Below are 26,841 nucleotides of genomic sequence, written 5' to 3'. Positions count from 1 at the left end.
CCAGGACATGTGGACAACTAAAGATAAGTGTGTATGATAGTTGTCAGAGGTGTATCTTAGACTTGCCATCTTCTGCAAATAAAACTCATGATTGTGTGCCTTCAGTGTCCCCTGTTAAAGATGGGTTCAAGCCCAATCAAGCCCTTATTTCCTAGTTCGCAGCACCACGTTAAGGGTGCTTCTCTTAACCTTTCTTAGAGGTGGGTTGCTTTGCAGATGTTAAATAAGCGGGCTGACTGATCCTCAGATGCATGAGGCTGCCTCTTGAGGAATGTGAAAGACTTCTCAGCGGTTCAGCTACATGAGTAAGCTGACTGAAGACCACCAAGCAGTGATCGTTGGCTGTCACATACTCGGTGTGCTGCACAGCAGTAAATCTTAAGGAGGCTTATTGCAATGATTGTCGGATCAAAAGCCAAGGCTTATATGTTAGACATGTAAATTTTCTGAATCTGCCTAGGCAATGTTTTTCTAAGGTATGGAAAAGTTGCACGTAGTTACTTACAGTGGTGTGTTCTGTAATAAACTTTTTCTTTCGCTTCATCTGGAACAAGATTGAACTTACACAGGAGAAACGCCAGCCCTGTAAGAGCTATACCGGTGTAACTGCTTTTGCTACTAGGCAAGAGCTAGAAAAGTCTTGCTTTGTCTGGGAATGAGACACACCCTGGCACTTGCCCTCCCATCTCCCTTCCCCTTCCTAGCCTGAAAGATTTTGTTCTGAGACACTTTCAAGCTCCCCTTCCTCCCCAAAGTCCCTGCTGTTTCACACAGCTTGACTTCTTGCACGCTTTTGTGTCCTTTTCCCCTATTCCCATGCAAAGACTGAAATGTAATTATTTTTTTACTATTATTCTTAGTAGCATAAATGTGTAGCTGGTTTTTGGTATAGAAAACTAAGATTCAGAGGCTCCACAATGCCTGGCAAGGTGCTCTGTCTTAAATTGTACAGTGTTTGTGGGGACTAATTAAGCATGTTTCTCTTATTGAGAAGCTTCACAGAACAGCTTCAGTTTAGCTTTTGAGCCTTCTGTACAGCTGTACAAACCACGGGAACGTGAAACAAAATGCATGTTATGGCATAGGTGTGAAAGTGGTGAAGGGTTAGAGCGGCCAAAGGAGATGCCACAGACTAACCTTGCTGCTATTTTGTGACACAAGGGAAACCTTTCCCAAAGCTGCTACTTTGTGAAGGCTTTTGGAAACCGTTTCTTCTAAAACTTTATGCCCTTTGTGTGTTACAAAGCTGTGTTGTTACGGCAGGGACTGGTCCTAAACCTCACTCTGGCATGGATGTGGATCTTGCCTATCGCTTTGGGGGTGGCCTGAGGCAGGTCCACAGCCCTTTCCACCTGCGTGAAGGGGGACGCTTTGTGCTGGTACCGGCTTTTTTTAGGCTAGACTTTAAAGAAGCTGTAGGCCGGGAAATGTAAACAGACACGTGTGACTAAAGGCAGACGCTCTCCCATTCCTGAAGGAGCGAGGGGGTGCGGCGGGTCCTGCCCGCCCCGCCCCGCCCCTCTCCGCCCGCCGCCGCCGTCCCTCGGCGGCGCGGCGGCAGCTGTCGGCCGCCGTAGCCCCTGCGAGGGGAGCCCGTGGCCGGGCTGGGAGGAAGAGAAAGGCGGCGAGAATCGGGTTACAAGATGGCGGCGGCGCTGCGGTAACTGCTGAGGCGGCGGAGCGCGGCGCCAGCGGAGGGCCCGAAGCGGGGCGAGGCGTCGCTCTCTCCCCCTCGGGGAGCCATGAAAAGCGGCGCGTTAAAGGCCTCGCCGCGCCCCTGAGTGGCCCCGCTTCTCCCCGCCCTCGCTCCATTCCGGAGGCGGAGCGGGCCCGGGCCTGGGCCAGGGGACCGGCGCGGAGGCCCGAGGCCGGGGCTGCACCATGTCGGACACCCGTCGGCGGGTGAAGGTCTACACCCTCAACGAGGATCGGCAATGGGACGACAGGGGCACCGGGCACGTCTCCTCCACCTACGTGGAGCGGCTCAAGGGGATGTCGCTCCTGGTGCGCGCCGAGTCGGACGGTGAGAGCGTGGCCGGGACTGCGCGGAGGCCTAGGCCGGGCCCGGGCCGGGCCTCCTCCTTCGCTCGACCCCCGGGCCCGGCCCAGGCCTCCTCCCCTCGCCGCCCCGCTCGCCGGCTCTGACACCCGCTGGCTTCCCTCCCCGCCTTTATCAGGGAAAGCCCCCAGAGCACGATCATTCCCTTCCCCTTTCTCCCCTTCAGCTTGCGGCTCTGTTCGGAGTTTCCTTCCCCCGACAAGCTGCAAGCTGTGTTTACTACCCTGGCCCTAGTCTTCACCCCTCCCAGGTACCCTCCCCAGCTGCATCTCCTTCAACCAAACAGGGATGAAGTTTTTACGGGTGACGACATTTTGTTCTCTTCCAGAATCATTTTCCTCACTTTTGAAGTGCTTTTTGCCTCCCCTTCTTGCTGCTATAAAAAGTTATTTGCTTGGTGGTTCCCCCCCACCCCCCCTAAAAATTCACTGATTGTCTTCAAGTTTTGCGTGGTGTTCCTCATGTTTTATTGCACATTAAAGTCACCTTAAGGGTCTCTTGGAGGACGGAGGGTATGCGCTCCCCACTTTGTCAGCCGACAGGTGCTACTGTGCTAAATAAACCACCAAAGACTGGTATAAATTATACTGGAGCTGTTGCCAGGATACACACACTACTTGCATACACAAGATAAAGTCCCTGGGTTTATAGTATCTAGATGATTCACTTCTGAAGGACAGTTGAAGGAAATAAAAGCAAATGGGCCACGTGGTTTCTGTGGGCAAAAACGTTTTTATGCTGGGCAGCATGTTACCTGGTGCAAATTTTATAGGTTTGCAAAACGGCCTTTAAACAAGCTAGTTGTTGCACTGGGTTTCAGGAGAAAAAACAGTGCTGCTATGAGAATTTTGGTCTAAATTAGAAGATAAAAATTATTTAAATATGGATATTTATGGTGAGTTTTGTCTCACCTGGCTTACTTTATGGAGTGATGTTTAAAGAATGTGGTTCTCCTGCACTTTCTGGAAGATGTGGGTTAAGTTGAGCATATGTTAGCTGTTAAATGGGCGGTGGTTGTAAGACGCATGGAGGTGTTTATTTTGTTAAACTCAGTAAATTTCTTCTCGTGCCTTTTTCAGGTTCACTGCTGTTAGAATCGAAGATAAATCCAAATACTGCATATCAAAAACAGCAGGCAAGTATTACTACTAGGTTTTTTTTCCTGACTACCAATGGTAAGGAATTGCTTTATGCTGAAACTAATTACGTTTTTCAGAAAAAAAGCAAAGTAGCATGGCATGTACTTGGTGGTGGTATTTTTCATAGAGATGAAAAACTTGTTTAGAAGCCTTTAGGTGCTATAATACTTCACATTCTAGAAATTAAAATGTTGGTCTCCTAAAAACCCTTTTGGACTTCAGTCTTTGAAGAGAATATATGCAATTTGGGTAATTATTGAACTCATTACAGGAAGAATAGTTAGAAACATATACGTGTAACTTCTGTCTCCTCTCCTAGGCCATGTGTAATAATTGCCAAATTAGGAAGGCAAAACATCGGCCAGCTCTGTTACAGCGTATTTACTTCTTGAGCTCTTTTTCTGGAACTAACACGAAGGAATTTGTCTTTGAGGGACTTCTTTCATTGTTGCTGTTTAGTGTTTGTTTTAAGCCTTCAAAACTTCTGCTAAACTAAGTGAAGTGACTAGCCATGGTGAGACTTACTTGAATGGTTGCCTTTCTTGGGGGTAAGCCTTCTGCAAAACAAAGACGACAGACAGTTGGGAGCTATGTTAATAGATAACTTCCGTCTCATCCACTTGAAAAATTAGCTTACTAAACCTCTTTTGCTTTTATTGCTTTTTCCTTTTTCTGCATCAATTTTTGGTGTCTCTGCCTACATTGTTCTCATGGTTATTACTGGGGTTTTAGTCTGTCTTATTCCTTTGTTCCGCAGTGGATTCTGTGTTCCTTTTGTTCAGTGTTTTATACTGCTCTTCACCAAATGGTATCTGGAAGTGTTTTAGCACTAGAAAACAGTAATTTTGTTCTTCCTAAATCACAAAGAGACAAATCTTTAAGGATTTTGTTTGTTTGGGGTTTGTTGGGTTTTCTGTTTTGTTTTGGCTTTTTTTTTTTTTCAGTGAAAAGGTGACAAGTTACATTGTGAGAATTTGAGGAAAGAGGCTTTGTTACTCTTGAGCACAGGTTGGCTGACTTCAGCTTTGGAACGAGGCAGTGTGTCGGGCCTAGCTTTTCAGAAGGGTGTTTTCTGTGGTTTCTGCTTTTCACTCGTCAGATATTGGTGGTTTTAGTCAGGTGGATGATGGTCATCGGCTTTCCTTGGGTGGGCCATGCTGAGGAAGGAGGACGGTCTTTATGAGAGCCTTGAACTGCTTCCTGTTTAGTAGAAGAAACTAATACATAATGAAATATGAATGCAGGTTGTGTTGCTGCAAAGTTGTAAATTGCTTCCTTTTGCAGCCTGTTTTCTGAAACCTCGTACAACTGATTATTTTAAAGCCTTCTTAATTGGTAGCAAAATTTCAAGTGACTTATGAAGCTTTTTTTCTCATTTTTCGTGTGGAAGTCTTTGTAGGATGTAGTTTTGAAAAACTTGGGCCAAGGTTTATTTTGCTTGGCTTTTGTCACTGATTCTAATGCTTTTGTGTCCTTGTGGCTTGAAAGTGTTTGCTTCACTGTTCACTCTTTTGAAGAAGTTTGGTTTGGGGGAGGGGTTTTGGGGTTTTTTTTTTTTTTTGAAAAGGAATAATGATTGATGACTTCCAGTGACAGGTTCTGGATTTGTCTGACCTCTGAAATTATACAGCTTTTAGTTGACTGAGATTTGTCCTCAAGTTTTATGTGCTTCCTTCTGAACAGAGTAGCAAAAAGCAGACCTTAACACAGTGTTCTCATGCTTCCCAGTTTGTGAGGCATCAATCTTACCTCTGAAAGGTTGTGGTATTCAAACCTGGGTGTCTCAGGAACAGATCCTTTTTAAAAAAAAAAGGTGGAAAGATTCAGGCAAAATGTTTTGGTTAAGCAGAGATGAAGAGGGGTGGTCTTTCCTCAGTGTCCCTGCTTGAATGTTGCAGTCTGTTATGTAGGTAGTCTGAAGACTCGGAGGCTGTACTGATCTGCCCAGGGCAGATGCTTGTATAGGTGAGTGGCGTTGTGGACGTTTTTTCCACTTGACAGAGTGCATTTTCATTACAGTTCAGGGTTTTTTCAGGTTTAATTTTTGTTTGTTTCTTTCTTCAGTTGCAGATTTTCATTAAGGTGCTGATCATCTTGGGTTTGGGGAAGGCTGCAAGATGGTGCAGCTTGATGGGAAGGAAACATGCCCTGCCTACACATCTGTCTTCATAGAAATTACGTGAATGGACTTACAGGGTAGCAGTTACTTAAACTGTGACTTGCATACCATCATTCTGCAGAAAAAAACTCACCCCGATTTTTAGTTGCTGTGCATCCATCTGTAGTTCCCAATATAATACCATTTGTGCTAAGTAGTACTATAACAACTCAGGGCAGGCCTGTTATATGCCTTCTTGAATCGTGTTTGTGGTGGCTAGCTTTCATGCAGAATTCAATTCTGTCAAGGTGTCAGGCATACTGTAATCATAGATTCTTTCTCAAGAGGAATAGGACTTGGATTGGATGTAGGTGCCAGGCTGCTCAGCATACAACATAAAAGAACCACTAATTCCACATATGCGAAGATCATGAGAGCATAAAGAGCTTTAGATCCCCCTGGATTTTGGGGCATAGGCTTTGGGAGTTATACTTCCACTGGACACCCTGTATTGGCCAAAGGGCAGGGTCAGATATGTTCTGGAGGCTCTAGCAGGAGCAGTTTAAAAAGTTGTTACCACACCCATTTGTTGTTCCACCCTCTGCTTGAGGTTACTGTTCCCTGGCAAAACTGGCAGAAGAGTGTGTGTCTTCAGTAAGAAATGGGATGGGTCCCTTCCTGTGCTTTGTTCCTCCAGCTCAGTTACTAGGGCGGTAATTTTCAGTTGCGTGGCTGTTAAGACTTTAAACTGCTACAGAAATCCTTACTGTGAGCACTGCCTTCTCACGTTAACCCTCTTTTAGGTTCGTTCTATCTGTTCTCAGATCTGAGATGTGTGCAAATACTGTCTTTTGCACAGAATTGCCATCATTCTTGTGACAGCAGAGCAATTTGCTTGAGGCAAAAAAGAGTTACTGGAGGCCAGGATTTAAGGCATTTGCAGGGGTGCTGTTAAAGCCAGCCTAAGCAGTTGCCAGGGGGCTTCTTCACTTCTCTTTCGTGCCAGCACGAGTATTCATGTTACTGTGTGGCAGGTTAGAGATAGGAACTGATTCAATTGAAATACCTCTTTTTCTTTTTTTTTTTTTTTCCCTGGATTAATTTTATCAGCATGTGTTCCCCCATCTGGTTCGCTGTACAGCATGCTTGTGCTGGCATGGTGGGGTTGAGGGGCCAGTGCAGGAACAAGGAGTAGCAGACATTGTGCAAACCAGTACCAACACTGGAGGGGTTTGAACTACACTCTCAGCTTAAATTGTTGTGATGAATTAATCTTTTGTGTGTCTTTATATTGTGTTTGTGTGAATTAAGGCTGTCGCTCATTGATGGTGCAGCGCTCCAGGTGCTAATCGAAGCAGATGGGAATGGTAGTCCCTTGCAGTAGCTAGGCCTGGAAGATGTCTGTGGTCTTCGTGGGTTGTCTTAGGTTGTGCAGGAAGTGTACACCAGATGAGTAGGTTTTATATTGGTATTGGAGAATTATTTTCTGATGAAACTGTCTCCTAGTCTTTCAGAAATATTTTTGGAGAAACTTACATAACTTCTGCTTTGTGTGGGCAGTACAGATGGAAACGAGTACCATTAAGTAACTCAAGAGCTCTCACAGAATTCTTGAGTGCAGTCTCTATGGATGCATGCAGTCATTTAAGTTCCTGCACTATGTATCTTATTTGAATCGTTCTGGGCTATGAACAGGACCTCTTCATGTATGTGTCCTCCTTTGTTCATTGAGGTACTTCTGAGTCTCAGCTCACCTGGAATTGTATTCATTTTGAGTGTCGGGGCATCAGTACACTCACAGAAGATCTCAGGATAAAGATTTTGAGTTCTGTACCAGCCATAAAATTGTATTTAAGAATTTTTTTAATTAATGTCTAAAAGAGAACCAGATCAGGGAGCTGATCTGACTTTTCAGTGCCTGCATTGACAACTATTATTTTTTTCCTTGAAGCCCAGTTCAACTGCTTGCTATAAAATGGCACACTGTAAATGTAGAGATTCAGCTGTCCCTGAGCCAGAGATGGGGGTGGACAGCTGTAAGCAAAAACCATGTCAGCTATATGAAGCTGTATCATTTGCGCATGTGAATCAGAGCCCAAAAGCAGGGAGATCACCTATTAATATTTGGGACTGTAGGACAAAAGTGCGAGTGTAATATAGGGCACTGTAGTATAAACAAATTACTCTTATGAGCAGCATTAAAACCACAGTGCAACGAGCACAGTTCTTTCCAGAACAGAAAAACTTAGTTTCTCTAAAGGAATATGTAAAAAAAAAAAGAGAAAGAATTAAAAAAAAATCAAGCTTGCGCAAATGCTGTTGTTTTTAGTGTGGCCTGTGATTATGTTTTGGGAGAAGGAGGCTGATCTACTGGTAGGCATTTGTCAACAGTGATGCTGTAGGAAAAAGATGTTATGCTAGACTTTTTATAAAGAAAAAAAGCAAAGACAAAACCTGCAACTACATGTGGATACTGAGAGATTAAGATGACTATAGGAGTGAACTGAAGAACTAATGCCTTATCAGTGATGCTGATTTTCAGAGTGATAATTGTAGCAGCTGGGAAGCTGTGTTTATTGAGACAGACGTGTTTTTCAGATAGCTGTGCTGACGGAAGAGTTTGCCTACTCTCCCATGCCTGCTGCTTGTCAGCAGTCCTGTCCCAAACATTAGTCCCCTTGCATCTGCCAGTGGAATTACTTAGGAGTGCTCCCTGACCTGTGTAAACCCAGATATCTGCGTTAACAAAGGTCTGTTTAATCCATGTAATCTAACCTGATTGTGATGGAGAACAATTAAGGACTGCTGACTGACAGCAGGTTCAGGGGTAGCGATGATCACTTGGCATTAATTATGGGTTTGTCTCTCTGTCTTCGGTGGATACACAAAGGATGGTGACCAGATAGTTGTACGATACCATGTCATGGATTGGCCTTTTAGCATAGTGAACACCTTACAGATGGTAACCCATCAGCTTCATCGTTTCCGTTTGGTGCACAAAGGGAACCAAGAAGTACTTTTGGGGTGAAGATGTGAGGGGGCAATGGCAGTGCCTGTCTCTTGTTACCCCTGAAGTTTCCTAAGGTGTATCAGGAATCTGTAAGCCAGTCAGATATTTGTTTGGGTTTGGTTGCTAAGCTTAAAGATACCACTTTGAATGTCTTGTTTACAATAGAAGTGATGCATGAGGTAAAGACTTACAAGCCTTGGTAAGTTGTGTGATGAATGCTGGCCTTTGTAAATGTGGGAAGTAAATTACCTTATTGACTATTAAGCAAGGGCTGGCTAGTGTTTAAAAACGAAACAGGTGTTGTAGCAGTTCAGGAAGTCAATAAACTTGGTGGAATGTTGAACCGGTTTGCTGGAGCTCATCAAATGTACTGCAAAGTTAGCAGAGAGCCATTCAGTTTGAACACTTTAACTTGAAGATGTGTTTACTCTAGGATGCTGAACTATATATTTGAATGTCGAAGCTTACGTTCCTTACAATACAGCAGCAAGTGTCCTAATAAAACCTCATTAAAAAACACCCCTTTTTGGTCTGTTCAGAAATTCCAGCAAAATCTTCTAGATATACTGTGGAAGTGCACAAATTCAGTTGATAGAGGCAATAGTAATGGCGGGGAGGGGTGGTGGGGAGGGGAAACCTTGCTCAAATGAAAATACCTGTTGGCAAGATGTTTCTAACTTTAGTAAAAATGTAAAAGTTTCATATTATTCAGGCTATATGTCTTTTAAATCAGAAAATAATATTTTAACATTAGTTAGGCATTGTTTCTCGCATTGCTAAGGCTGTATTAAACTTTCTGAGGAGGAAACACTTAAATCTTGGGGGTTTTTTTCTGCTTTATTAAATGTGAAAAGAGTTAAATAGTTACAATGCAGGTTTTCTTGCTCTCCCACAATGTGTGCATTCCCTTTTCAGGACGGTTGGCTCAGAAGTATGTTGCAGAAAAATGCCATTATAAGTGTTTTGGATATGAAAAAAAGTATATGACCTGTAAGGTAGTAATCATAAAATAGCAAAAAAGAAAGGTGATGTCTCTTAAGGCAGAACAGTTTAATATTTATGATCTTTTTTGACAAGTGTAACTTTACTTAAAATTATTTCTTCTTTAGCCATATGACCTAATGGAATACCGATTGATATGTAGTGCCAGACCTGTTTCAGAAACAACTTTTTGTTTTGTTTTAAACAGGACACCCTGATTGTTTGGTCAGAAGCAGAAAACTATGATTTAGCACTGAGTTTTCAAGAAAAAGCTGGCTGTGATGAAATTTGGGAAAAAATCTGCCAGGTACAGTTAACTTCAAATATTCTGTTTCTTCCAGATGTTTTAGTGTCTTTTGTGACTTCATATATTTGCGCTGTAACTTTTAAACCTACTTGTAAAATAAGCACACACTCATCATTATTTTCTGTTGCTCTTCTGTGTAAGATCTTAAGTTGCCACTATTCAGAACACAAGTTATTTTCATGATTGAATTTCATGCTTTTGAAAATCAGCGTAATGGTGAAACTCGGGTGCTAGGCACTTCAGGGGTTGGTTAGTTGTTTTTATTAAAAAGGGGAATGCCAGACTACCATGTTTTAAGTGTCCTTCTCCCAGGCTTGTTGGAGTGCGGTGGAACTGAAAATATGTTGCAATGCACAAGGAGCTAGCTATTTCACTGAGAAAGACAAAGAGGTGGTGTTGCTCTTTGAGCTCAGAAATGTCAGTGATTTTTTTTTTTTTTTCTTTCATCAAGACCGAAGTCTTATTGCCTATCTGAGGCTTAGGGATATTTTGATCTTCATTTTTTTATTATGAAACAGTTTAGATTTTATGCTTTCGACTCTGGAAGTAACAAGTCAGTGGAGTTGCACCTATGTGTACTGAAAAGAAGAAACCTGGGCTTTCACGTTGGAATTTATCATAACTTTCTCAGATTTTGAAGCGATGCAATGTAGAGCTGTTAACAAAGGAAATGTAGAACTTAGATTTCCTAGCAGTTTCCTTTGAACAAAACTAGGCAATTTAGATGCATTCTTAATCTTAGCATGGTTTGGGGTGTAATGACTTCTCAGCCAGTTCTGAAGTACTGTTGGGGAAAGGAACTGATCCTAGTAACCACAAGTACATGTGTCTAATAAATAGTGCAGGTTTTAAGTTGGGGCTGAGCTGATGACCAGTCTGAGAGGGAGGTCTTCATGTGATCAGACAGTGTAATCCAATAGCCTTAGGCTCTTTCATCAGACTCCAAAACTCTCCCACTTTGTCCTTTGAGACTCCTGCATAACATGATCCTTCGTGAGGGAGTTTAAAAGAGGAGGTGATGAATTCTGGAACTGGATCAGTGGGGGGAATGAAAAGCATAGGATGTATGAGAAGAGTGGGGAAACGAGTTAGAGGGGCAGACAAAGCGGAAGGAAGGCGCAGAGTGGGAGACAGTTGCTTCCCTCTTGTTCAGTTTTGCAGTTTGATGTTTTCCTGCCTTTGTTCTTGGTCTCTTTGTTATGTTTCACTTCATGTTGGTATAGCTGTGGGCTCTTCCTATGAGTATAAGACTGTTTGAGACACTGAAAGAAGGTTTTGTTACGCCCTACTATTCTTTTTAGATTTTGTGCTTGTCTCCAAGGTGCTTCAGACTTCTTGATTGCACAGATGCTGTTAGGGTTTGGTTTTGTTTGATTTGATTTGATTTTTTTGACAAATGTACTGTTGAGGATAATGGGAGTGACTTTGTAGAATTCAGAGGCAGCAAGCTTACTCCTCTGCACAGCTAGGCATTTTCCAGTCAACCTGAAGTATAAAAGTGCTTACGTACATGTTCTTTCAGTTATTGACTTGATTATTTTTATAGATTTTTTGGGATGAGACAGTAATCGTGCACATTCTTTTCTTAGGTTCAAGGTAAGGATCCTTCGGTGGAAGTCACGCAGGACCTTATTGAGTCAGAAGAGGAACACATAGAGGAAATGCCCGAAACTAGTCCTTTGATTGACCTTCCTACTTGTGAACTCAATAAACTTGAAGAGATTGCTGACCTAGTTACCTCTGTTCTCTCCTCACCCATCCGTAGAGAAAAGCTAGCACTGGCCTTGGAGAACGAAGGCTATATTAAAAAACTATTACAGCTTTTCCAAGTCTGCGAGAATTTAGAGAACACCGAAGGCTTACATCATTTGTATGAAATTATTAGAGGAATTTTGTTCCTCAACAAAGCAACTCTGTTTGAGGTGATGTTTTCTGATGAGTGTATTATGGATGTTGTTGGATGCCTTGAGTATGATCCTTCTTTGGCTCAGCCAAAACGGCACAGGGAGTTCTTGACCAAAACAGCAAAATTTAAGGAGGTTATTCCTATAACAGACTCTGAACTCAGGCAAAAAATCCACCAGACTTACAGGGTACAGTATATTCAGGACATCATCTTGCCAACACCATCTGTTTTTGAAGAGAATTTTCTTTCTACCCTCACTTCCTTTATTTTCTTCAACAAAGTTGAGATTGTCAGTATGTTGCAGGTAAGTGGTTTTTAATATGCTAGAGATGGATTATGTATAGATAACTCTAGCTATAGTTTAGAAATTGATTACAGCTCTTTAACACTGTGTAAGTTAATAATATGTGCTTTCATTTGCATAATTTATTGAATGCTTCCCCTTATTTCTGATGCCTTTTTTTAATTTTAAAAATGGTAGATTTCAGGTGAGTATATTAATATTTTTTAACGGGTTGTAAATAATTACAGGTTGTTTTCCTTGATTCACAAGCAACATATGCATTTTGAGCTGGTTTTGTAAAGGTATTTAGGGAACAAGCTATTTTTGTGTTATGTATCGGGGACATTTGTGATGTTTTTACAACAAATTCTGAATCTGTGATTCAAAAGAGTGTGTTCCAAACCATTCCGGTTAGACTATTATTACTTTATGGTACTAATTTCAAAAGGCCATGTTGTAGTATAAAGTCATTCATTGCGGTTTTTTTCTTCATACTGATATCCAAAAGTAATAATAAATAACCAACATGGTGTTATATCAAAAAACTTAACGTGTACTTTGTAGTCAGAAGCAGGCTTCAGAGCAGTTGTGGGTGACAGCCGAGCTGGACCACGGAGGATGCCTTGGTAAAGAGCCGTGTGTGATTTTCACAACATTTTGGGTATTTCCAGTTCGTGTTTTGTTGTGCAAACTAATGGGTACTGAAGTGTTTTTATCCTGCTTACGATCTGTGTCCTTAGAAAAATGGTACATTTGCATAGAATCGAACGTGGGAAACCTGTTGGTTTTGAGTGTGGATAGCCTCTGTGAAATAGGAAGAGGGGAAAAGGAGGGTAGTTAAAGTCATGGAAAGAGAGGGGCACTGGGGAAATAACATTGCTATAAGGAATATTTCTAAAGAACACAGTTAGGGGACTGGGAAAAAAATCAAAACCAGAGAATCACATGAATAAGCTTTTGGGCTTCTTTCTTCTTTCTGATTGAATAGCAGAAAGAAACTAAAAAGTAAATCCCACTTGCAAAATTAATGGCTTTGTGTTAAATGGAGATTTCCCTTTTTATTGTTTTGCATATATTACTTCTCTAAAACTAAAAATAAATTATCATTCTCTTGAGGGCACAGTCCTGTTTCCAGTTAGAGATTAATTCTGTGAAGTTCATTATTTTTCATTTAAGTTTTACTGTACTGACTATTTAATTATTATAGGGAAACCTATTATTTCCCATTACCTCTAGTATTATTTGAAGAAAGTTCTGAAATCCTCTGACAGTTCTTTGCTACTCTCAGTCACTGCTGTCTTTGCCGTAGTAGAGTACATGGCACGTAGGTTTGCCTCGGTTTTAAAGACTAATTGAGACATGTGTGTTGATTTACAAATAACATTGATGCCTACCTCATTTGACCTGCCTTGAGAATTACAAACCAAGAAGAAAGCACATGTGGAGGTGATGTTATTGATAGCTCACTGGAGGAGAATGAATTACATGGTAGTATGAACCTCGGGTTCAGGGCTGTTTTCGCAGTCCCCTGGTGTAAATCAGCTTTTTGTTGTGGCACAAGAAGTCTAAAGCTCCTTTGGGTTTGGTGGATAAATTAGAAGTCGTGTTAACCTAAATATGCTAGCAAAGCTCCCTAAGAGAATGCAGTTTATAGGAGTAACAGCTTGCGTTTGCTACAGCAAAGCTCCTTTCTACGTGCCGCGAAGCAGTAGATCCCAGCGCTGCTGTAGAGGAAAGGCAGCCACAGCGGAAGCTGAGTGAGCACAGGAAAAAACCCTAGACCCACGTGCTTTCGGACGTCGGGGATACACTGTGCAGCAGCCTTACGCAAGCAGGAGATCTTTGCTGCCAAGGGATCTGTAGTGGGGATTTTCTGGCCTATTTGTTGTTGATTGTGGTATGGTTATTTTTTTTTTTTTTAACAGGATTAATTAAGCTGTTAAAGCCAGCAAAGCTTAGAAGTCTGTGTATATTGCACTCTCTGATGTTGATGCTGGGTATCATTTCTTTGTAAAGTGCTTCTTTCCCCAGGTCTTAAAATTTTCAGGAAAAAAAATTGAGCCTTTCGCATTCCTGTAACTGTAAAAAATCTGTATTATATTAGCCTAATAAAGCACATAAATTTTAGCGACAGCATGCAGAGAAATAGAGAAGTAAGCATCCTCTACATTATGCAATGTAATGTTGGTCTATATATCTATTGGAACACTGCTATTCCATTCATATTTGTTCAATGCGTAAGTAAAGTTTATAGAGCTGAATCAGTACAGTGATGCATAATTTTGTAATGCTGTAGCATAATGTCACTGTTATATTGTATTTAAAAGGTAACAGAGACATTTGATTTGAGAGAATGCCAGTGCTACGTTCCACATGAAAGGAGTACAGAGGAATTGATATACAGAAAGTGCCCAAACAGTTGAGAGATGATGATGTTCAGCCTGGTTTTCTTGTGCCTCTTGAGTCTTAAGCAATGGTGTAACAGAAGTGCTTAATAAGAAGTGAAATGTTTTCCTATGTATTCTCAAATATCTCTTGGTAGTAGAGGATCTGAATACAAGAAGCAAATAATGCTCAAAAAAGTTTCTCAGATTGGAAAAGCTGAACTTCTTATTTTATTGAGATTAAGGTGCTTGGGGATGTGGCTGCAGGAAACTCCTAAGGTGTTATAATTTAGTCACCCTCACACAGGTGGACTGAAAAAATGTTTGCAACGCTTTACATCCGAAATAGGGTAACTGGTACGGGTGTGGTGTTAATGGTGTAGTGTGAATGGCAGAGATGCAGCATGGTAAAAGTTGTGTCTCAATTGGCAAACTCTCATGCCTCCCTGGAAGGTTACATGCAGGGAGGGAGCCTGGAGCAGAGACTGACATTTTCTGTTGTTTTGATGCATGGGGGTATGTGGCAAATCATACAGTGAGTATGTGGGGTAGAGCAGAGCTGTAAACTACTGGGGGTGGCACAGCGGAGAGGGAAGAGAAATGGCATGTTCTTTAGAGACTAGTTGTTCAGGAGGCAGTTTTAGTAATCCGTGCTTAGGCTGAGCTTAATGTATGGGCCTGGTCTCCAGGACCCATTTCCACTGCACAGAATAAGTACTGAAACAATATGCTGGAAATGATCCTCCTGAATGTGCCTTTCCCTTTTTTGTTATAGATAATGTAGATGTGGAGGGGGAAAAAAATCCAAACCAAACCCTTACCTACCAAATCTACTAATGTGTATTTTTTTGTTTGTAATTAAGCATCATAGTTAAGCTTAAATTAAGTTTGACTTTCTTCAGTGTGGGATCCGATAAAGACCGATGTTTTAACTTAAGATGCATTGTGTAAGTCATATTCTTCTTGTGTGTTATGCAGGAAGATGAGAAATTTTTGTCTGAAGTTTTTGCACAGTTAACAGATGAAGCTACAGATGATGACAAACGATGTGAATTGGTAAGTCAGCGGTCTTGGTAGTCCTTGAGTGCTTTAAAGTATGGAGATTAAGTAGAGATGTTGAAACTGTCCTGCTAGTTCTGCAGTCACCGAGGTATTTCTGTAACCCTAGAATAATTTCCAGTGTAGCTTAGTTTTCATTTATATATTCACTAGAAGAATATTTCTTGCAAGGTAAGCTCTGATTTATTTGTTCTCAACAATTATTTTATCATTGAGAAAGTACTAGCACTAAGCTGGCACCCTAGACTAAAGGTGTGCTTTCATCCAGGAACTCTTTGACATACCATATCACTCATGTTTGTCACATAAATTCTTTTTTCACTGTACTAATTTAAAAAGATCTTTGAAGTCCTATGACTGAGGATTACCAGTAGTTCCCTGATACATATTATACTACAAATGTTATTTGTCCTTGAATATGTTTATCAGCTTAAATTGCCTTGTTAAAATCTTGCTTTCAGTAAGGGAAGCATCTTTGTTCTTTCAGACAAAGGGTATGCCAGACAGGAGTATAAATCCTTCATATGCTAGATGTGATGAAAAGCTGTAAGGTGACTGTATCTTTCTGAGATAAATTTCAACCTCTTAGTTTTTGTTTGTTTGTTTTTACGTTCTCTTGCTTTCCTTTGTTGTTGCTAGAGGTTGGAATATTATCATTTTCTAGGAAGGTACATGCCAGCCAGTATGCAAACTCTGATACAAATTGTAACAGTTTCCTACTTTCAGAGAGTTTTCTGAATCAAATACACCTTACATTATTTTTTCCCTACACCATAGGTTAACTTTTTCAAGGAATTCTGCGCATTTTCTCAGACGTTACAACCTCAGAACAGAGATGCGTTTTTCAAAACCTTGGCAAAGTTGGGAATTCTTCCAGCTCTTGAAATTGTAATGGTAAGTGAAAACTTAAAGCGGATTTTAATACAGGAGAAAAAAAAACCCACAGCCATTCACCCAGCTTTTCAGATCTGCTAGGCACCTTTGTGTAAGTTCGATTGGACAGCTTTGCTCTGCTGAACGCTGCAGTTTATTGTAATGTTCCAAGTCCAACAGTTCTCTGAAGCAGCCTAACTTTATTGCTGTTGTTATTTTTACTTTGCCTGGTGTAGTTGTTTGTGGTAAATGCAGTCCTTTTGACAATGTGGTGTAAAAATTGAAAGTTAACCTTTTCATGGGGCAACTTGATTCCCCCCACCCCACCCCTGTCGTTGCTGCTGTTGGAACACTGCCAAAGTAGTATTTTGAGATCACGTTGAACTGTTGGCTTGTTGCTATCTGAAAGATGGCATAATTCTGTCTTTTCAGAGGTATAAAGCAGATGAATCTATCTTAATCAGCGATGTGAAGACATAATTTTTTTCACTCCTTTGATTGAAGCAGCTGTTGCTGTCTGACGGTTGCAATTCCGATGTCAGTGAAGGGGGTTTTATATTCTGCAGTAACAGCCTGTGAACTTACCGAAGGACACTTATGTTCTTATAACAGTCAAAGTCATATAGATGTTCAGTGGTTAGATGAACTCTGATATTCTTATTCTTCTCCAGGGCTAGGCCAGTCATGATATTTGCGGTTACGTTAATATTTTAGGCTTAGAAGTTGTATAGTGATCAGAGAAAAGTGGATACCTTAAGGAAAATAATTAATTCTTATTGCCTATAAATGAACACAGAAAGTTTTGTACAAATGGATTTGTGCAGTTGGTCCTTTTGTACAAAATCAATAAACTCTGGGTCACAGCTACAGAATATTAGCGTCTTCGTCTAGCAAGTAGCACAATATAAATGTTTCCTGCCTAAATTAGGGCTATCAAAGGCACAGAAGTCCTTGCAATCTTTCTAAAGGAGGGAAATAGTGGGGTAAATATTATGCTGGTTTATTTTTCTTCTGTAACTGTATTGCTGTGTCTCACAGGAACTTTTGTAATAAAATGTTCTCAAAACTTTTAACTCCCTATTCTTTGCAGCTTTACTTGATAATAAAAACCAAAGTTGATTTACTGTGACAAATTGATCTTTTATTATTATTAGGGAATGGATGATCTGCAAGTTAGATCTGCTGCTACAGATATATTTTCTTATCTAGTAGAATTTAGTCCATCCATGGTCCGAGAATTTGTAATGCAAGAGGCCCAGCAGAGCGATGATGTAAGTAAAAGTGGTTTGGTATGTGTTGAATATACTAGTTTTAGAGCAAACGGGGTGGGTGGGAATCAGCAAAACAAACCTCTCCAGAATTTGGGATACACTTAGCCCAAAAATGCAGATACTAGAAACACGGGGAAAAGTAGATTAAAGGTACAAACATTTCTGAGCATGTTAGTGTTCCACATGTGGTGTGCTTGACAGCTCCGTGTCTAAATGGAGCTCTCAATTGTTCTGTTCCACTGAAATTCAACAACAAAAAGTAATACAGAAACTAGGGAAATCATTCCACTGTTGAGACTGTGTCTAGTTATTCTCTGGTTTGTTTGGTCCTTTTTTTGCAGGATATCCTCCTCATCAATGTGGTCATTGAGCAGATGATCTGCGATACTGATCCTGAACTTGGGGGAGCTGTTCAGTTAATGGGGCTCTTGCGTACTCTGATAGATCCAGAGAATATGTTGGCCACAGCTAATGTAAGAAAATGCAAAGGGGTAAAGACACTTTACTGTCTCAGCAAAATTAAAAGCCTAGTATTTATTGCTGTTATTGTGGTCAGGGGATAAAAAAAGATATTTCTATTCTTTGGTGGTGTTGTGTGTGGTTGATACTGGATTTAAACAAGCTGAAAAATAAGGTAAAATTTCTGTTAACCTCTGGTAATAAAAGGTACGTGTATGCAGTATTGTGCAAGTGTTTATTAAATTAAGCAGTCCTGTGCTTCTGTGAAAGAGCATAGTTGCATCCATGGTGGAGTTTTTTGGGGATAGCTGGGGTGGTTTGATGTGTCTCAGATCTTTTCCCAAAATAAATAAATATATCTTATTTGAGTGAAGATAATGTTGCAGGGCCAACCAGAAAGGTACAGGCAGACCCAAGGGAGTTGATAGAATTATTTGTAGGCTGTCTTCTATGTTGCTACTCTTTCTTATTTAAAAGGAAGTATACAAATGCAAGTATTTAATAAAGTTGTATTTGTTTTAGAAAACAGAAAAAAGTGAATTTCTCAATTTCTTCTACAACCATTGTATGCATGTTCTTACCGCACCGCTTCTGGCTAATACATCAGAAGATAAATGTGAAAAAGGTAATGTTACTTCCCCCCCGCCCTTGATTTAAATCTTGTAAATTTTCAAGCAACTGGCAGTCCTGGTAGCGGCAGAAAGCCTGTGGTGCAGGCTGGGAATACACTTGCTGAAAACCCTCGTTCCCTCAGTGACGGGTTCTGTGGGCAGAAGTTCTAATAGCCCTTTATAGCAGCTTTGCATGGTAATGCATCTGTATATTAAAGAGTAAAGCAGAGAGGGTCTTCAGCTCACAGGTACTGTTTTCTAAGAGTTTACAAAAATGCTGTGACATTTGTCGGTGATTCCATGATTCCAGGCATTGGGCGTGCTCAGGTGATTAACTTCAAAGAGCAGTTTTCACTGGGTTGTAGTATAGGAATGCTGCGAGGAATCTGCTCAAAGAAATGCGACTTGGAGCTCCTTTGTCTTGTTTCTTTTTTTTTATTTTTCCTGGTAACTGTAAATGAATTGGAAATCTCCGTTTGCCACATGCAAATAACACTCGCTGGTTTGTCTGTAGTGCTTTACAAACAGAAATGTGACATCATTGCAGCCTCCTGAGTCAGGTGTTTTTCTGAGCACTCTTTCAAGAGACTAAATCACACCAGTGCATATTTGACAAAACATTTCTTTTGTGTTACCCATCTTCTCATAGTAAGTGTCAAGTCAAAAAATGTTTTATGCATTTGATACAAAAAGAAAACATGTAGAATATCTACACTACTCATTGTATAATATTAGTTGAAAAATTTAGACTAGAGACTTTCTTTTAGTGTAGATAGGAATAATATTCCTAAAGTTTAGATTATGTGTTTTCACCTAGCTGAATTGGAAGCTTTGTAATGTGAATTGAATATAGAAATCTCATCCGGCATGCATTTGTGCTCTGTGTTTGTTGCCCTACAGCTTACAGAAACTTTGGATTTGATGACAAGTTAGAACAGCTGGTGGAACTGATTGTTTATCCCCATCTTTTAAATATTTACAGTGCTTTGAAAACCTTTTTCTGACTCTTGTTTTTATTTTCTACTTCTCAGATGCAGTAGTTGGGTCCACTAAGAGTAACACAATTTGTCCTGGTAAGTTGTTTTTGACCTTGGGTTTTGAAACTTGTCTTGTGTGCTCTGTGTGTTGGTTTCATTTAAAAAAAATAAAAAGGGAAGTTAGATATGTCCGTATTTTATTTTTTTTAATATTTTTTCTCGAAATAGAAGTAGGTGTTTTGCTTCATTTGAGACGACAGGAAGCTGAAAGAATATTTTCATCTGCTTTTGAGTTACTGTGTTTCACTTTTTCTTCCCTAGTCAACTTTGCTGCTGAAAGTTTAATTCAATATCTACTAAAGAGACAGCTGAGCTTTTACAGTCTTGATTTTTATCTGTGTAGAGTTCTTTTTTGAGCATTATGAAAAGACATTGCTCATTAGGCTCACACGAATACAAGTCTGACTGGCTTTCTTCTTTTAACTACATACCATTAATCTGCATTGCCATAACCAGTAGCTCGCTGATGCTGGAAGAAGTCCCACTGCCAATTCAGGGCAGGTTTTGTGACTGAAAAGAAACAAAAAAAAGCCAGGTTTTTGTGTGGTGTTTTGTTCTGACCCAATGTCCTGCTTCCTAAAGCAATCTGCCAGTAAAAATGTGTCAGGAACTGTAATAGCAGCCAAGCTTGGGGGATGATTTGGTGCATGATAATACTTCTTTGTTCATATAACTTAAGGCATTAATTTTTCTTGTAGATAATTATCAAACGGCACAACTACTTGCCTTAATTTTGGAGCTGCTCACTTTTTGTGTGGAACACCACACATATCACATCAAGAATTACATTATGAACAAAGACCTGCTAAGAAGAGTACTGGTCTTGATGAATTCAAAACACACATTTTTGGCCTTGTGTGAGTATGGAGCTGTTGTGATTTCCTCCTTCAAGACTTCGTATGTACTGTGTGGAATGTGTACCTGTAACAGTGTGTACTTAAATTCAAAATTCCTGTAATTTCCTGTTTATTACCGACGAGCTGTTAAGGAATTTTGAAAAAAAGGTAAAAAAGGTGGCAGATGTCTGTTAATGCAGACCAATGCAGTTTATGGTGGGAGGAGAATTGTTGTATCTTTTGAAGTCCACAGTGATCCTTTCAAGTCTCTGACAGCAAGGATCATTTGTCATCAGCTGTCTTATCTCATTTAAATGGAAACACTGTCATTTCTTAAAAACTTCATAAATCTAGTGCTCCTTATGGGGAGTGATTGAGATTTTGTGAACCGTGGTATTTAAAGAATAGGGGATGGTTCTGGGAGGTGAACACAGAGGAGCATGGGAGCGAGCTAATAATTCAACTTCACATGTGCTAAAGCTTTTTGCTGCTGTATTTCAAAAAGAAATTAGTGGTTTCTGATCACACCGAAATACCCAGGAAAGTCAAAGGATGAAAGATAAGTTACCTGCCAGCAAATGTTTGTTCTGAACTTTCAGAAAGTGCTTCTTAATGCACTTGGTTTAGGGGCACTGTCTTCCTCTCAGTAACGTGAAGGTTTTTTCAGCTCTTTCCAAGAGAAGCAGATTGGAGCCCTGGCACGTAGTTACTAAATTCTTGAATTTCTTTCTTCATACAGGTGCTCTTCGCTTTATGAGGAGGATAATTGGCCTAAAAGATGAATTTTATAACCGTTATATCACCAAGGGAAATCTCTTTGAACCAGTTATAAACGCTCTGTTGGATAATGGAACTAGGTACAATCTGCTCAATTCCGCTGTGATTGAGCTGTTCGAATTCATCAGAGTGGTAAGTTAAGCAGCTCCTTTAGCTTTTGCCACACTAAAAATCCCACAGATAAATATCTGAATAGAAAGGAGCCAGTAAGCTGCTTCATGCTGTTTTACTTGATCTTTCCTTCAGGGGGTGTGTGTAGGCCCTATGTACGTGTAGGCCTGTGCTAAAAGACAGTATTCTCGAGGTGAAGTTCTTTTAAGCAGTTGACAGTGTTTCTGGACTAAACTTTGAAGTGAGGAATTAAGTGATATGTGTTTTATGTGAGTAAATCCAGGTATTATTGGGTATACATGAGACTGATTTGACTATAAATTTGAACAATCATCATCCTTCAGAATCCTACGCATGTGCTTGCTTAGGCAGTGTCAGTGTGGAATCAGTAGCTTTTCCACCAGGAGCGTGTGTGGGAACAAGGTGTATGTGGACAGGACGAACGGGACAAGCAGGAGCACCCAGTTTGTTGTATTACTGGGACAGAAAACAAGGACTTGCGACAGCTCCTGAGCTCCTCGCTGCGAGTGCCCTGATGTGTGGGAGTCTTCTCAGGGCATCTGCAAAAATGAAGGGCAGTTTTCAGTCATAGGGAATTATGGCCGCTGTCCTTTCCAGCAAGAAAAGGTGACTTCTGCCAGCATGGTATGAAAGATGAGATTTGCCTGATACAGCGAGACTTGCGAGAGGGTGACGGGCCAAAAAGTGCCCCATCCTGTGTATGCTGCTGTAGGCACCGAGTGCTAGAAGGAGAGGTAAAATCTGCAGGGAGAGCAGGGCACAGCAAAGTTCCTGTTTTTCTCAAGAAGGGTTAATCCTAGATAGCAAGCATCACTGTTTAATCAAACTATCAGAAATGGGATTGGGACATTACTGTGTATGTTGTCGCTTTATATGGGAAATTCAATAATTATGTCTAGATTTCAGCTTTTTTTATTAAGGAAAATCAGATTACTGTAAAGAACAAAACTGTGAAGTAATGTTTTGACTCTGGACAATGAATCAGTTACTTTTAAAACTCAACTGTAAAGCTTTCTGAACTTCTGCGTGTTAATATGTGAGACTGAAACCCTGTTTTGTTCTTACGCAGGAAGATATTAAGTCCCTTATTGCACATATAGTTGAAAACTTTTATAATGCACTTGAATCTATCGAATATGTTCAGACATTCAAGGGACTGAAGACAAAATATGAGCAAGAAAAAGATCGACAAAACCAGAAACTGAACAGGTATGACCCACTTTGTGTGTTCAGAGACTTCTATTGAATGGCATTAGGTAGTCTCTTCTTACTGCTGGTTGGTTTTTTTTTCTTTCCTAGAGGGCAGAAAAAGCGGAAGGCTGGGATTGGGGTGCGTTTTCATTCTTGGTGAAAACATCTCCAGTTAGAGTAAACCCTCCTCTGACTTGCCTTGTGGCCTACTGTCATATGGTTCATATTTGTCAGTGTGTTAAATGTTACATTTGGAAAACTCTCGGATTATGAGGAGCAGAATCATCTTCTGTCGTTCAGAGTTAGGATTCAGTCTGCCTTGTGGACGGCTGGGGCTTTGGTGAAGCTTGCATTGACGGTAGAACCAGGGATGGAGCTGGACTTCTCAAACGCACTGAATAACTCACTTCAAAGCCTCAGAAGCTGTGTCTGATCCCCAGCTGAGTCTGAAACAGCAGGCAAAACTTGAATCCCTTGTCGTGTGTCTCTTACAGTGTTCCATCTATATTGCGTAGCAATAGATTTCGCAGAGATGCAAGAGCCTTAGAGGAGGATGAAGAAATGTGGTTCAATGAAGATGAAGAGGAAGAAGGCGAAGCTGTTGTACCTCCGGTTGAGAAGTCAAAACAGGAGGATGATTTTCCAGATAGCTATGAAAAATTTATGGAAACTAAAAAAGGTATTTACTCAATTTCATCTTGTCAGCGTGGGAAGTGCTCTGTGGCAGATATGTGGAGTGTGGTGTAAACAAACCAGCTGCTTGTGCTCGGCATCATAAGCGGGAGTAAGGGTATTCCACGGAGTTAAGTAATGAATTCTGAATGTGTCTTTGCAAGCTAGTTTAGGATTAAAATAATGAATTAAATTTCTCCAAACATGCATCTAGTTCAAATGACCTTCAAAAGCAAAACTTTGTATGTACATACTCATGCATGCTGAGTGAGCAATGTCCCCGCGTCTGCAGCGTCTGTGCCGTGCTCAGTTTGAATGCTGGCGCACTGTGAGCAAGGTCAGTAGGTGAGCTGTTGATTTTGCCCTGAGCTTATGCTGTGATGTGGATTGTACTCCGTGGTGTACGGCTGATACTTAAGTATGACAATGTTTGTCCCTCAGCTAAGGAGAGTGAAGACAAAGAGAATCTTCCTAAAAGGACTTCAGCTGGGGGATTCAAATTCACTTTTTCCCACTCAGCCAGCGCAGCCAATGGTGCAAATGGTGCAAACAGTAAATCTGTGGCAGCTCAGACATCACCAGCAAGCTCCAACGGCTCCTCTTCCAAGAACACGACCCTGACCACGGCGGTGACAGCCACGAAGGTGGGAGAACTTGTACCAAAGCTGCTGTCCTCGCTTAGGATGGCGGAGCAGTGTAATGAGACTTTACCATTGCCATGCAGTAAGGTTAGCATTAGCCACTGGGCAGGGTATCTTATTTACGTATAAATTCATCCAAAGCCCCCTCTAGTTAAAGCCTTCCTAGTTTGGGGGAAGATTTAAGGAAGCACTAGGCGGCACTGGAGTCTGTGGGTAACCTGATGGGCACAGTTTAATCTCGCATGTTCTGCCTAATTTACCTGCTCCCGTTCCTCAGCTTTAACTGTCCGGTTGCTGCTGTCTGTGCGAGAGATGCATACGAGACTGGTATTTCTTCTGAATTGTGTTTTCCTTAATTTTCTGAATTCCCCCATCAGGGAATTGATAAGTGTTTATAAGCAGACGAAATAGAGTAAGTCTTACACAGTCATGCATTATTTTAACCTTTAGCCTGCAGCTCCTGAGAGGCTATGAAAAAAGCATGGCAGAAATCCAGTTGCCCACACCTCAGACGTGGCAGCTAAATGGATGTGCAGTTACACATTAGGTTTTGTGACTGTCCAACCAGGAGCCTAAAACGTGATTTTTAAATAATTCTGAGGCCAGATCCAGAGAAGAAGGGCAGTTCCAGTACTTCTTCTTTTAACCTTGAGGTTCAGAAACATTCTTAAGACAAATAGGTCTTTGAATGACAAAGGCATCACCAAGAAACCTTCTGCAGCCTTGTGTGTCCCAGGCAGGTTGGCTGGGGGTGCCATACTAAAATGGCACATTCCTCCATTAGTTTTTATAATGTGAGATTTTATTTTCTTTTTTCTTTTTAAATTGGCAGGGAAGTCTAGTTGGCCTAGTGGATTATCCTGACGATGAAGATGATGATGAAGAGGAGGAGACATCTCCAAGGAAAAGACCTCGTCTGGGTTCATAAATGAAACCAAAACTTTGGAATAAAAACTTTAATTATGGGGTTTCAAATGCTGCAACTGTTCTAAGAGCTAAAAAGAATCTGATTCAGAAAGCTTTCTCCCATGGGTATCATAAGATAATACAAGGAGTAGCAAAAGAAACTCAGTGTATCAACTAGAAAGGGTTAGTTCTGTAAACATGAAGCTTCCAAGGAACTTAATATCTTTCTAGTAAGTAAGGAGTCTGCCATTCAGGCTGTCAAAAAATTAAAAAATAAAATTTTAAAAAAAGTGGGTTAGTATTTACAGAACCTGGATGAGGGCTTCTCAGCAAGGAAAGTCTCAGGTGTTGGGAGGGCAGGGGGAGGGAAAGGTATGGTAAACACTTTTTGTAAAAATATTGCAGGGTTTCCCCAGTGTTTAACAGAACTAGGAAAAAAAGAAGCTTAAATTTTTGAACCCAGTAATCTTAATTTTGTAATGGTGCTGTCAGTTGTGTTCTAGCAATGCCTCTTCTAAAAAAAAAAAAAAAAAAAAAAAACAACAAACAACCAACAACTTCTTAAGGGAGAACTAACTCTGTTTGCATACGAACAATCCAGATTTTGGGACCATTTATTACCAATTAAATCGCATTTCTCATGGTTGGAGGGAGGGACGCTGCAGTTATAGTGCATGTTGAGTTGTTTAAAAATAAGTTCTCATTTCTGTTTTTCAAGAGGAGAAAATGGAAGCTGGATTCAAAATGGATGGTTTTGCTTGTTTTATTTGATTAGATGTCCAGTAATACTAGGCCAAGAAGCCATCACTTCCAAAAGTATCTCCCAGAGCCGCTTGCGTCAGAGCGGCGCTACACACGGCACGCGGAAGATGCCGAATTTTAATTGCTTTCTGCGTTGTGAAGCAAGCTGCCTCTCTCCTCGGGGCAGCAAGCTGTTTTCCTGTTTGCGAGTTCAAATTGCAGAATTGAGGTGGTAATGAGAAACACTAACGGGTTTTTTTTCATAGTGAGGAGTTTAGTGGCGTTTAACACACAAGTCACTTCGGACCAAGATGGAATTGTCACTAACAGAACACCGGTCTCTGAGGCAGAAGCAACAAGCAGCACCTGAATCTGGGTGTAATACAAAAGCTGCTTTTTTTAAAGAAAAAAAAAGCACATTCCACGTAGTAGATAAGCGAAGTGCGGCAAAACTAGGCAAGTCAATGGCAAGTTGCTAGAGGCAAACAGTCCAGGTGTTATTTTCAAGAGCAGTGAGTGAACTGTAAATATTTTAATGTTAGTTTGCCCATATGTGATCTGAGATCATGAAGAAGTGAGAGGAAACTTCCCGATGACAATTAATGTGTCAGAAATGTTCAGATGAGAAACCAGCTGCAATCCACCACATAGATCACTCTTGTAATATGTGTTATGGGTCCATTTCTCCTGGAATAGTTTAAACTGAAGCAGTTTCTCTGTTTTGGAGATTTTTGTAGTTATTTTTAATTTTAGCTATTGTTTGGAAAAAGATGGGCTGTCTGTGTAGATATGAAGTATAGTTTTTTCCATAAAACAGAAGTTTATTTTGTATTAAAAATACCACTGTACTTGTTTTACACCATTTGTATACATGTGGTGATATTAATGCTGAACTGTAAAATTCAGGAATTAAAATGTGACCCTGTAATTCCATAATTATTGCTTTTGTTTGGTTTGTTGTACACGGTCCGTTAGCCCAGAATTTGAAATGTGGCCATTTTAGGAGATTTTTTTTAAAAAAAAGATTAACCTGTGCAGTTTTAAAAGTAACTCTATACCACTAGATGAAATCCCAGAGGGAACGTGCAAGTTATTCCCAGTGTGTAAGCTAGAGGCTGCTGCATGCTGCGTGCTCACGGATGACAGCTCCCATGCGGGGACCTGGGGACAAACATGTTGCCCTTTTTGGCTCCAGGCAACCAAAACGAGACTCCCTTGGTTTTTTTCACCTGTGCAATAAAATGCCCCGTCAGCTCCCAACGCAGAGGATTGGAGGAAGCATGTGCCGGTAAAGCGCAGCCACAGTTTCATCGCCGTGAGATCATCTCATTTTCTTCCCAATGAGTCTTTTCTCTCCATCGGTAACGATGACTAACTTCCTCCAGCACCACACACGCCACTCAAGCAGCAAGAGTTACACAGTATGTGCCTTTACTAACCTGAGGCTGAAAAATTGTCACTCAGCTTG

At 40.8% G+C, this 26,841-nt stretch overlaps 1 protein-coding gene across 4 annotated transcripts; it reads left to right on the top strand.

Moving 5' to 3' along the window:
- Positions 1–1,532: 1,532 nt before the first annotated feature.
- PPP4R3B (protein phosphatase 4 regulatory subunit 3B) lies at positions 1,533–26,309 on the top strand. Of its 4 annotated transcripts, none has more exons than XM_075088135.1 (16): positions 1,533–2,023; positions 3,139–3,194; positions 9,496–9,594; positions 11,184–11,804; positions 15,146–15,223; positions 16,004–16,120; positions 17,254–17,370; positions 17,712–17,843; positions 18,352–18,454; positions 19,472–19,513; positions 20,176–20,334; positions 21,053–21,222; positions 22,292–22,431; positions 22,908–23,092; positions 23,527–23,729; positions 24,559–26,309. In XM_075088135.1, exons 1-16 carry the CDS (start codon positions 1,882–1,884, stop codon positions 24,652–24,654), a joined length of 2,460 nt encoding a protein of 819 aa, XP_074944236.1. In that variant the 5' UTR covers positions 1,533–1,881; the 3' UTR covers positions 24,655–26,309. The 4 variants fall into 4 exon arrangements, with proteins under 4 accessions (XP_074944236.1, XP_074944239.1, XP_074944237.1 ...); XM_075088138.1 differs by having other exon boundaries at positions 1,602–2,023; positions 22,929–23,092; positions 23,605–23,729; XM_075088136.1 differs by having other exon boundaries at positions 1,602–2,023; positions 22,929–23,092.
- The last annotated feature ends 532 nt before the right edge of the window (positions 26,310–26,841 follow it).

This window comes from Phalacrocorax aristotelis, chromosome 3, assembly GCF_949628215.1.
Source record: "Phalacrocorax aristotelis chromosome 3, bGulAri2.1, whole genome shotgun sequence".
In the NCBI taxonomy this organism is placed as follows: domain Eukaryota; kingdom Metazoa; phylum Chordata; class Aves; order Suliformes; family Phalacrocoracidae; genus Phalacrocorax; species Phalacrocorax aristotelis.
This window is presented reverse-complemented; position numbering and strand designations above follow the sequence as displayed.